Here is a 12,808-nt window from a genome sequence, read left to right as displayed (position 1 = left end):
CACACACACGGACGACACTCCCCACGCGCGCAGGCGTCACTCCTTACACGTCTAAAGCTCCACGCAGATGGAGGCCGTAGAATGTCACCTACTCAGGTGACGGCCCGTGCGCCTGGGGGACCTCACAGCGGAGTCTGTGCCACAGCCCAGCCCAGCTCAGCCTCTTCCGGGCACCTTCAGTCCTTCACCGCCGCAGACCCTGCGCTTGGCAGCGCCGAGAGCCACACAGTGGGCTGAGCACTCTCCCCAGGGGCCTCTGCTTTCCGCCTCTGTTGCCCAGAGCCCCGTGACCTCACCCCAGACCCAGCATGTGCTCAATGCTGAGCACTCCCACCTTGGAGAGCACGTGCTGAGGTGGAAGAGTGGAGACACATTGCTCACATAAAGACTCCGCTCTTCGCTAACTAGACACCCTAAGAAGAACGGACAGAGGTGGGAGGGGTCTCAGGGTGGGGCTGAGAGGCATTTTCATCAATCAGGATGAGTTTTTACAATCAAGCACTTTCAGCCTGTCATACCGTGGACAAAGCTGGATGGGAGGACTCAACCACTTCCTGGATCCTCCTCACAACCTCCTGTGGATTCAGTGTTGCAAAATCGATTGGCGTGCTCTCTTCTTTTTCCTTGGGCTGAGCTCCTGTGGACTTGCTGTTCTCCAGTGCTCTCAGGAGGTCGAGGTAATTGATGGAATTATCAAGCCGGCTGACTCCCCAGCTTGTCCCAAAAGAAAGAAAAGAACATATTCATTTAAAAGGCCACCTTACTGCCTATTCATTCAACAAACAGTTGCTGAGCATGGAGCAATGTGAGGAAAATGAATAATTTTAAGACACCATTTCCTGCCCTGTAGGTGTAGACATGGCAGGTAGCTCTGCTCTCTGGCAGGCACACACATCCTGTAATACGAGGGCACAGGGTGATGAGACGGGAGAGTGCTGTTCACTGCTGGCTGCGGGGCCGCAGCTGCCCAGTCTGAGGACCTGAGGCTTGAAGGCTGGACACAGCAGGGTTCGTGGCCTTGCACAAGATGGTAAGGGAGGGGTCTGGCTGAGAATCCGGCCCTATGATGGGGGCACGTGAAGGTGTGTTGGCAGGGATGTGACATTCACAGAGCAGTATCATGGGAAGATAAATCTGACAGCAGCTCAAAGACGGTCTGGAAGCTAGACTGTGGGGTGGTGGCAGTGGCAGACAGCAGGAGCCTGCATGGGAGGCTCCTGGGGTCATGGAGGCCTTAACTAAGGAGGGCTTGGACTTAGAAATGCCAGTGGGATTGGAAAGAAGGGAAGTATGTCAAAGACAGTGAAAAGAAGAAAGGAACGGAGTAAAACATACATTACATTCTCTTTGAGTGGTTGAAATGAAGTTGTCAAACTCAAAGCACTCGAAAAACATTTTGCAAAACCCATCTAGCTGAGTATTTTCTCCAATAAAAATTCCACCTGCATAGATGGCTCAGCAAGGACATGCCTGTGGAAACAGGTTCCTGAATCTCCTTGACTCTGACACAGAAGAAATTACTTAAGTTCTGGAAGACTAAATTGTGAGGTAAAATCCAAAAGTCTCATGGAACATATAGTGTATGTATTAAAGATGCAAAATAATTCAAAATAAAGTTTAATTGCATTCCAAGTTCACATTTCTACAACTTAAATTCCCGGGGGGATTGCTGGCACTTAAACACCTAAACTCTCTCTCAGCAGGACTGGGTACAAGTGTCAACCTAGAAGAGCTTGGAACGCTGGTAAGTGGGAGAGAGAAGTTTCCAGTGCCTCAGATATCTGCTTCTAAAGAAGAGGAGCCAAAGCTGAGCTATTCCAACCCACAGCTGCAGAGCCGCCTTGCACAGGCCCTGCATCAGGTCGGCTTGCATGATGGAGACACGGAGGAAAAGGACAATCAACACTATTTCATCGGCGTGATAAATTGCCAACGTGGTATTAAAATGTAGTAATAAAATCATATGCATATGCTAATCTCAGTCGTATTTAGAAAAGTCTATTTTGGATCTAGAAAAGAATAATCTACATATAATTACAAATAACAGAGATGTTTATCATCAAGAGGTCTTTGAGAAGAAACAAGCAACTGAGCAATGGATCCTTATTAAGGTTTCAGTGCATAAAAAAGTTGATCACCCCCATTGAAAGGTGCGCTACAGACATCCCACGGTCCTTTTGTTGTTATTTATGAAAGTATCAAGCCTAACTATGTTTTAACAAGAATTTCTTATAATCATTTGGTTAATTTATCTGCTATTTTTCCATGATTTATTCATTGAATGCACATGAATTTTTGTTCAGCTGGAACTAGATTCAGTGAGAGGAGATCCTGTTTAAGGAAGAAAAAATATATAGGCATATTAGGATGAAATGGTCCTTCCTTTCTATATGCACACGCACGCACACGCACACACACAGACACACACACACACACACACACATACACACACACATACACATACACATACACATACAGGCATTGGACTTCTCATAGCTCAAACGTAATGGATTAATGTCTTCAGACTTTTAAGAGAATTAATTTTCTTCCTAAGATGCTATGCTCAGACAAGGCAGCCATGCGTGTGAAGAAGAATTTTTAAAGTTTCAATTCAGTAAGAACTCAGAAAATTTACTTACTGTCCACCCATTCTTATGGGATTACTTCAGGAAGTATTCCAGCAAAAGAATGTAAATCAAGAAATAAAAAGATGTGGGATATAGGAGACAGGGGATTCAACCAAGACGATAGTGGAGGCAGTGCAGGATGCTCTTGGGATCACAGACCTAGAGCTGGAAAATGGGGGACCAGGTTCTCCAATAGAGATGCCGGGGGAAAAAAAACTCAAGAGAGCAGAAAGTGGAATAGAAAGCTGGGGAACTCTGAAGGTAAAACATTTTGAACTTTATTTGAGCCCTGTTCTAGAAAAAAGTGATGGTTAAAGAAATCACCCCAACCTTAATGTCCTTGGATAAGGCTACTGCAAAGAACTACCTTTTCCCCATATGACTTAGAAAAGATTCATACACGTCCCAAGGTTTGCCTCTAATAACAAGGGCATAGACACTCCAAATTCCCATTCTCATTCTCATAAATTAGTAGCTGAACTATTTGTACCCACTGACTAATCTGGACAAAACACCTGCTAACTGACCACAGTTTAGTCAAACTACTCTCCTTTCTCCAGAACCTTGAACTTGGACCCATCTCAGCCTAAACCATCATCAGAATGTGGAATAGCTCCTCCCTGATAGCTCGTCAAGGACTCTGACCACAGAAAAGATGTTTCTTGCCTAGCTGTCTGATCACACCATCCATTCATCTTACTCCCCATGCTTGGTTCTTTCTATCCTTGTTTACTCTTCCCTATTAAAGAAAAGCCCTCTTCTGCTTGCTCTTTGAGATGCTTACAGATTTCATGGTTGGGGCATTCTCCCTGTTATAATAATCTTCCTCTCCCTGTTGCAATAGTATTTTCAGATAAAGTCTCTTTTATTTAAGTATGAATTTGTCTTTGACAAGGTAAAACAAAGGCAAATATTGTAAGGAAGATGGAGAATAAATTAAACTCCAGGAAACAACCTATCCGATAAAATCATAGTATAGATATGAAACAAATTTAAAATGTTGCTATGGTCTATTTGTGTACCCCCAAAATTCATATGTTAAAATGTTAACTCCTAAGGTAATGACATTTTAGCAGGCAAGGCCTTTGGGAGGTAATTAGGTCATGAAAACAGAGTCCTCATGAATGAGATTAGTGTCTTTATAAAAGAGGTCCCCGGGGTGGGGTGGGGGAAGAGGCCCCAGGGAGACTCTTGTCCCTTCTGCCACATGAGGTTACAGTGAAAACACAGACATCTATGATCCAGGGCATTTTCACCAGACACTAAATCTGCTGGTACCTTGATACTGGACTTCCTGGCCTCCAGAACTGTGAGAAATGAATTTCTGTTGTTTATAAGTCACCCAGTTTGTATATTTTTTAAATAGCAGCCCAAAGGATCTCAGACAAATGTGGTATGATTTTCAGCAACTGGTGTAAGTATGTCAGTAGAAACCTCTCAAACTGAAATGCAAAGAAAAAAAGAACGGGGGTGGGGGTAGATAGGACAAGATATCCAAAGACTGTGGGAAAATTTCAAAATATATAACACCTGCATCATTGGAATACCAGAAAGAGAAAGAGAAATAAGTAAATAAACAAACAAAGAAACAAAAGAACAAACAAAAACAAAAACTCATTTTAATTAATAATGATAGAAACATTTCCAAAATTAATGACAGACAGCAAATCACAGATCCAGGAAGCTCAGAGAACACAAAGCAGGATAAATGCCCCCAGATGTATACCTAAACATATTATATTCAAAGTGGAGAAAACTAAAGACAAAGAGAAAATCTTGAAAGAAGCCAGAAAATCTTAGGAAAAAAACCTTATCTATAGAGGAACAAAGATAATGAATTATAATATATCAGACTTCTTGCCAGAAATCATGCAAGCAAGAGGAGAGTGGACTGAAATATTTGAAGTGTTGAAATATTTCAACAGTTTAAGCCTATAATGCTAAATCCAGTATTCTCTGTCAGAAATAAAGGAGAAATAAAGACTTTCTCAGACAGACAAAACTGAGAGACTTCATTACCAGCAGCCCTGCCCTTCAAGAAATATAAAAAGGCATTCTTCAGAGAGAAGGAAAATCACACAGATCTACATCAATAAAGAAAGGGTGTCAGAGAAGGAATAAATAACAGTAAAATAACGTCTTTTATTTTCTCACTCTTAGTTGATCAAAGGAGTAATAATAACAACCATGTATTGGGTGATTATAGCACATGGATAAATGAATGACAGCCATGTTATCAGGTGCAGAAGGGAGAAATTGGAAATACCCTGTTATGAGTTTCCTGTACCTCCCATGAAGTTCTATTGTGTTACTTAAAGGTGGGCTTAGCCTAGCTATAAATGTATACTGCAAACTCTTGAGCAACCACTGATGTGTGTGTGTGTGATGTGGCCTCGCTTTTGTTGCCCAGGCTGGAGTACAGTGGTGCAATCATAGTTCACTGTGGCCTTGAATTCCTGGACTCAAGGGATAAACAATTTTTTAAAGAGAAGAGGGGTGCTAATATTCTCCATAAGTCATGCATTCTGTCAGCATAACTCAGTTATATAGGCAGAAATAGGAGTCAGAGGAGGCAATTAGCTCAAGTTGTTTCAGGGTAGAAGTGCATGTGAGTAAGACTTCCAGTTAAACAAAGTGGCTTGAACACACATATCTTGTTCCGTTACCACTCAAAACTCTTCTAAAATGACAGAAAAGGGAGTTTTAAAAAGGTATAAAACAGTGGTTCTCAAGGTGGGGTGCAAGGGTCCAGCAGCGTCAGCATCACCTGAGCCCTTGTTATAAATGCACATTCCCAGGCCCACTGAATCAGAAACTTTGGGGAAAGGGCCCAACAATCTGAGTTTTAATGAGCCCTTGCAGTGATTCTGGTGCTTGGAGCTTGGGACTGCTGGCATCAACTCCTAAGGACAAGGATTATGTGGAAGAAGAGAACAGCTGCTGGAGAATCTATGGATAATGGGAATAGATGTATCAGAATCCAAGAAATCACTTCCTGAAACAAACAGAGGCAATGTGGAAGACAGAAAATCCAATATACCCTGCAAATACTTTCAGAGGTCCTGGAACTGGTGATGGCTATATCTAGAAGTAAAGCTAAAGGAGGAGTTAAAAATAGGATTGATTAAAAGACAGTCTGAGAAGCATGTAAACCCCAGACCCCTCGCCAGACTTCAAGTGCCTGGGTGCCTGTCCCTCCCGACCCAAATGGAAGACCTGGAGATGGTGTTTCTGAGCAGGAGGGCATCTGTCCTAGTCCAAGGTAGGGAGGGTTCTTAATGAAAAGGGGAGGATTAATAAAAAGTGTATACACTGACTGTTAGTTTCCTATGGCTTTGTAACAAAGTAGTACATATCTGGTGGCTTAAAGCAACACACATTGATTTTCCAATAGTTTTGGATGCCAGAATCTAAAATGAGTGCACTCTCCCTGGAAATTCTAGGGGAGAATCTGTTCTTTGCCTCTTCCAGTTTCTGGGGGCGGCTGGCAGTCCCTGGCTTGTGGTCACATCACTCTACTCTTTGCTTCCCTGGTCACATGGCCTTCATCTGTCTGTGTCAAATCTCCCTCTGCCTCCCTAAGGACACCTGTGATGGCATTGAGGGCTTATCCAAATGATCCAGGCTCATCTTCCCTTCTCCAGGTACCTAGCTTAGTCACATGAGTAAAGGTAATGTTCACAGATTCCAGGAATCAGTACCTGGATGTCTTTGGGAGGCATGATTCAGCTTACCATAGTGACTGGTGAAACATCCAGCTTTCTGTGTCCAGTGAGCTCCCAAAGTGTTGACAACAGGAGACCAAAGAGTCTCCTCTCATTGGGTTGCCCAATTAGCAAACAAATAAACAAATCAACACACTAAATCTACTGGGGTACATAATTGAATTAGAATTTCAGATAAACAACAAAATTTTTAGTATAAGTATATCCCAAATATTGCATGAGACATACTTATATTTAAAAATTATCATCTATCTGAAGTCCTAATTTAACTGAGCATCCTGTATTTTATCTGGCAACTCTGTTCTCTGGTAAATCTGACAAGGCCAAACAAAAATTTTTAAAGATATTGACATTGGGGGCCCCTCAACTAAAATTCAAGCCAGATTACACTACAGTTCAGACCAAAGTCAACAAACTCCACCTACCTGTGTAGAACTTCTAATCTACAACTCAGTACCCTGTCCCCCACTCTTAGTATGGACATATTTTTGAAGAAAATATCCAACATGAATAGTAGTTTTTAAAAGCAACATGGAGGAGAGATTTATCTGGTAAAGAAAACTTTTTTAAAAAGCCTATTGTTAATATCTTCAGAGAAATGATATAGTGCATCCATGAAACAAGAATAGGATGTTATAAAAAAGGAACACATACAGAACAAAACTGAGCTCTAGTAATTAGAAATGTTAAGTATGGTAGCAGAAACAAAAATCTCAAAGAAGGACTGGGAGCTAAAATTGAGGAACTCTCCTGGAAGGTGGAGCAAAAAGAAAAAGAGAAAGGAGAAAGAAAGATTTAAAATATACAAGAGAACAGTTCAGGCAGTTCAATATTCAATCACAATAGGAGTTTCAGAAGAATAGAACAGGGGAGGAATTCATTAATAAAATAAGTCAAGAAACTCTCTAAGAATTCAAGAACATGAAAAGGGCAATCTTCAATAAGATGAAGCTGACACATAGCTGATATGTCTCAATGCACTGGAAAGAGATTAAGTTGGGGATTTAACTAGTAAGAGAATAAGTACATAGGAAACTAAATGAACAGAAGAAATAGGATAATTTGACTTCAGGGAAAAAGTGCTATGTAGAAAAGAAAAGTGATGAGCTAGTCACAGCAATGTAGATCCAGAATGTGGAGTGAACCAAAACGGATGCAGCAATACAACAGGCATGTGGCATGTGGAGGTAAATTTTCGTGTGGGGTAATGGAGGCTGAGGGGGGTGAGATGGTTGGTGGCATGAGATGGGTGGAAAAGAGTTAAACCCACATTTTCCTGGTAGTAAGTCAGTAAAAACTGCCTAAAAGTGAAAAATCAAGAAGTAGCAATATATGCCTGTCACTTAGAAGTAGGGACATTCACTATCAAAAGACATCAGTCAGAAGTGGTGTTGGAAGTTGTTGACTCTAGGTAGGTAAATCAGGGCCAAAGCAGGGCAAATGGACTGCTGGTTTTAGTAATGAGCCTGGTAGAACTATGTGATTCCTGCCCAAGTGCCTGAGTAACTTGGATAAAATGAAAACTAATGTTGGCCAGACATGGTGGCTCACGCCTATAATCCCAGCACTTTGGGAGGCCAAGGTGCGCAGACCACTTGAGGTCAGGAGTTTGAGACCAGCCTGGCCAACAAGGTGAAACCACATCTCTACTAAAAATACAAAAATTGGCTGGGCATGGTGGCGGGTGCCTGCAATCCCAGCTACTTGGGAGCCTGAGGCAGGAGAATCACTTGAACTCACGAGGCAGAGGTTGCAGTGAGCCAAGATTGCACCACTGCACTCTAGCCTGGGTGACAAAGTGAGACTCCATCTCAAAACAAACAAACAAACAAAAGTCCCCACTAATATTAAGACTGGTACTAAGTCACATCAGGAAAAGTTATTCATTTGTTAGAGGGCTTTCTCTTATTGCTCTGGGTGGATGCAAACCCATTGTTATGTAGCCCAGCCAACAGGAAGACATAGAGGATATTTTCATCTCAGAAGGCTGTTTGGGTGGACATACAGAAGAAACAAAGGGAACTCTCCAGCATGTTTTTCAGAGCTGCAAGAAACATATTTAACTTAGTCAAAAAAGACCTGTTTAGCAGATGGGTCAGCTCCTCTTCTGTAAGAAAACAGCCACATTCTTCCAGCACTTTCTGCATCTTGCATATGGATATGTAGTTGGTTTTGGATTTATCGATTTTGGTGAGTGCTTTGCTGATATCTTGGTAATGATCCATAAGCTTATCCCTGAAAGAGAGTACATTGGAGATATGCCCTAAAATCAGGAAAACAAATAACTCCTTGAAAGCAAACATTTCATGATTGTTCTAATGCAATGAGCTGATGGCTCATCTAATAACTAATTCTGAAAATGTTTTACAACCTCAGTATAACACTGACATTAAAGGATATCCCAGAAAAATTGTAAGTCTGTATCATTATCATTTTGTTATTACCGTCATTAGCAAAACCACATTAGAGAAATGACAACTTTGTCTTTTTACTAGAATTGGTACTTTACAAATGGAACCAAGAATTGAAAAAGCTAGTGACATTACATATAGACACGTGAAATACACATTCCTTCTCCATAAACACTAGTTGAGCACCTATGATGTGCCAGATGCTGCTGTAGGTGTTGGGACACATTTAGTGAAAGAAAGAGGCATCCCTAGAAGGATTTCCATTCCAGTAGTGGGGAGACGGACAGTAAGAGAAGACAGAGGTACACTGTGTGGTGGGACAGTATGTTTGTAGGCAAAAAACAAAAAAAAGACAGTAGGTTTGTAGGTAAGGTTTGTAGGTTCGTAGGTTTACAGTCACTTTGGCTGTAGGCTCTTGAGTGAAGACCGGGATGCAAAAGAGTCAGCCGGGGACTGGAGAACAGCCAGTGCCAAGGCCCTAAAGAGGAGTGGAGGAGGGCAGCGAGTGAAGAGTGTGGACAGGGACAGGGCCTTGTCAGTGCTGGGGCAAGGGAGTGCCAGAGACCCCTGTTTTTTGTTTTTTTAACCAGGCATTGTCATTGTTAAAAAACAGCCACCAGGTAGGGTACAGCAATGGACAAATCAAAGGCCATGCTGCCATCTCAAGTACACACTCACATGTGACCTCTCAGCCCTGCAAGGTGGTATCATCAGCCTGACTCTCTAGACCAGGAACAGGACAGCAAGGGAGGCTCAGGCAGAATCAGGACAAGCCTGGGCCTTTCACGCACCGTGAGGGAGACAGCACAGCATCTTTCTGTCGCTCCCAGCTTCAGGGCTGATTTTCTTACAGGATGTATGCAAGTCTCTGTGATTCAGTGACACTGAATTTTGGGTTTGGGAAAATTCTCTCCTGACTTGAAATAATTATTGTTAAGGAGCTCAAAAAGTGCAGAAATCTTTAAGAAGAAACAGTCTTGCATTTGATCTATGGTGGACTAGCTATAAATTCGATAATTTCAACTCACCCAGGTCCCTGAAAAGCTCTTCCTTACAAACTGAGTAATATGCTTGTCTGATGGGCTCAGGCTTGATCTTGGCTTTGGGGTTATTCCCCAGGGGAAAGAATGTGCTATACAGTCTACAAACGAAATCTTTGGTGGTAATTGTCTACCACCTCAGATACGTGTTTGTGGGAGAGGATGCCTAGAAAAAATAACCCATAGGAAGAGAAACGTCAGGACTCTGGGAGAGATGAGATTCAGTGGGAATATTCAGGGCAGTGGAAGAGAGAGGCATTTATTTTGAAGACCCCTGGGTGATCTACTCCCTTGCCTTGCTGGCCTCCAGTCTGGAATTGGCTCCCATGACATTTCAGCACCTAAAACAAATGAGCGGCAGGAACTGCTCTGTGCGTGTATACCAACAGTGGCAGCATTTTGGATTCTCCTACAGGTGTGCATTGAATTCAGTCCCATGTTGCAGAATGATTACTCATCATCACAACTATTATATTCCACTTAATCCTTCAAAATGAAAGCAAATGAAAGCAGAAAAAAAATCCAAACTTTTTTTTTGAGATATATATTTTTAGAAAATTGAAGCATTCAGCATTTCTTGGACTGGTTTCTAGGCAGTAATTATTTCACTTGCAGAGTAAATATGTGCACAGAGTAAATGAGGGTTTAGAGCACAGATCACAGCACAGTGCCAAACAGAAACGGTGTCAGCCGACACTCAGTGACAAAGTGGCACTGGGTCTGTGTCCAGTTCCTGGTCTGGGCAACAAGACAGAGGCCAGAAGGGGGCACTGTTATGGCCAATGGGATGGCCACAGAGCCCCTCACACACACGGTGTCCCCACTCGGGTGCTGCTGAAAAACTGCACACCTTTCAATTTGCGTTTTAGAACGAGCCCGTGTTATGTGGCTCATTTACTGTTGCTATTGTGATTCTGAATCTTCAACTCAGACTCAAGCAAAAAGAGCAAGGCATGGAAAATACATGCAAAAAGGAAAAAGATTTTTCTTAATCTTTAAAATGGATTTAGGGCACTCCAAACAAAATGAATTCCCTTAGATTTAAGAGGCAAATACAAAATTGTGGTCACTTTAGTGGAACATGACTTACATCTGTCAATCTGGTCAGAGTGTCTGTATAGATGAGAAGGTTAAAAAAAAAATCCTGGAAACATTGAATCTTCATTGGAAAGACCCACTGACACAGCAAAATTTAAAAACAGGCCATCCTGAAGGACAAGGTTACTTGGAAATTTTTACAAGCCAACATTTTCAAGGAAACAAATTGATCACACATTTGTCTTCTTTACTAAGAGTATGAGTGTGGCCAGGAGGAGTGGGTGAGAGTGAATTAGTTAACTGAGCTGGATGATCTGAAATGCACTGTCTTGCAGCTTGCAGTTTTTTAGCTGCACGCCCATGCTCCGTGTGGAACAGAGGCAGAGAAAGAGTGTGCGAGGAGTGCCCAGGACACACGGTTTCTCTCCTAGAGCCTCATTATTCACAAGGGGCAGGAAAGACGAGAAGACATCAGTGGGTAATGAGGCCACCCCTATCTAGTAAAGATAAATCCCACTTTTTCATTAGCTTTGCAGCATATTTGATTTATACCAATCTTGTGCGTATTTTACTTTGAATTTCACAAACTCAATTCCCTGCTTTCAGTCTTCATAACTCAGTAACTTAGACATAACTCATGGGTGTGTTCAAACTGCTCTTCTCTTAAACCCTGTTTAGCTATTACATTTCATCCCTGTGTCCTAGGCATTCTCAGTTCCTTTGGAGATTCATTCATTCATTCAGGTGTGATGGGAGGTGGTGGACAGAGAGTGAATTTTGCCTTTTGAAATGACAGACAGGAGACAGACTCAAAAACAGGTAAGAGCAAGATGGAGCTAAGGCAGAGCTATAGAGCAGAAGGTAAGAGGCACATGTATAGGGATTGTGGATAGGAGCCCAAGGATTGAGATTGTGCCAAGAAAATCTGTTTCACTGCTGTAGTCACATTGTTGCAGCCCAACTTTTTTCTCTGTTATAAATGTTAAAAATATGACATGAGTAACTAGTTTTAAATTTTGAAAGTAGACAGAGTTGCTGGATAGATTAAAAAACAAGACCCAACTATATGCTGCCTACAAGAAACTCATTTCACCTATAAAGACACATACACACCAAAAGTAAAGAAATGGAAAAAGATATTCAATGCAAATGGAAACCAAAGAAGAGCAGGAGTAGCTATGCTTATATCAGATAAAACAGACTTTAAGTAAAAAACTAAAAAGACACGAGGGTCATTTTAATATAAAGGGATCAACTCAGCAAGAGGATATAACAATAGCAAATATACATTAACCCAACACCAGAGCACACAAATAGATAAAGCAAATATTAATATATCTAAAAGGAGAGCTAGATTACAATACAATAATAGTAGTGTACATCAACACTCCACTTTCAGCAATGGGCAGCTCATCCAGGCAGAAAGTCAACAAAGAAACATCGAGTTAAACTGTACTCTAGGTCAAATGGACCTAACAGACATTTACAGGACCTTTCATCCAACCGCTGCAGAATATGTATTCTTTTCATCAGCATATGGATCATTCTCCAGGATACATCATGTTAGGTCACAAAACATGTCTCAACAAATTTGCAAAAGTCAACATCATATCAAGTATTTTTTTCTGAAATGGAATAAAACTAGAAATCAATAACAAGAGAAACTTTGGAAACAGTACAAATACATAGAAATTAAACAACATGTTCCTAAACAATAAATGGTCAATGAAGAAATTAAGAAGAAAATTTAAAATGTATTAAAACAAATGAAAATGGAAATACAACATAACAAAAATCTGTGGGCTGTAGCAAAAGCAGTGCTAAGAGGGACATGTAGAGCAATAAATGCCTACATTTAAAAAAAAATAGAAAGACTTCACATAAACAATCTAACAATGCACCTCAAGAAACTAGAAGAGCAAGAAAAATCCAAACCAAAATTAGTAGAAAGGAATAAATAAAATCAG

The 12,808-nt window shown here is 41.3% G+C and overlaps 1 protein-coding gene across 1 annotated transcript in view; it reads right to left on the bottom strand.

The window, feature by feature from the left end:
- The window catches only part of EFCAB6 (EF-hand calcium binding domain 6), a 253,299-nt gene that overhangs the window by 24,550 nt on the left and 215,941 nt on the right, over positions 1-12,808 (bottom strand). Inside the window, exons 24-25 of the mRNA XM_017529516.2 lie at positions 8,432-8,587; positions 519-714 (exon numbers count right to left, since the gene is read on the bottom strand). Of these exons, the coding sequence (XP_017385005.2) occupies positions 519-714; positions 8,432-8,587 (352 nt within the window). The remainder of the gene's footprint in view (positions 1-518; positions 715-8,431; positions 8,588-12,808) is intronic.

This window comes from Cebus imitator, unplaced genomic scaffold (assembly GCF_001604975.1).
Source record: "Cebus imitator isolate Cc_AM_T3 unplaced genomic scaffold, Cebus_imitator-1.0 Scaffold59, whole genome shotgun sequence".
NCBI lineage: Eukaryota > Metazoa > Chordata > Mammalia > Primates > Cebidae > Cebus > Cebus imitator.
Note: the sequence above shows the minus strand (reverse complement) of the source record. Positions and strands in the feature narration are given on the sequence as shown.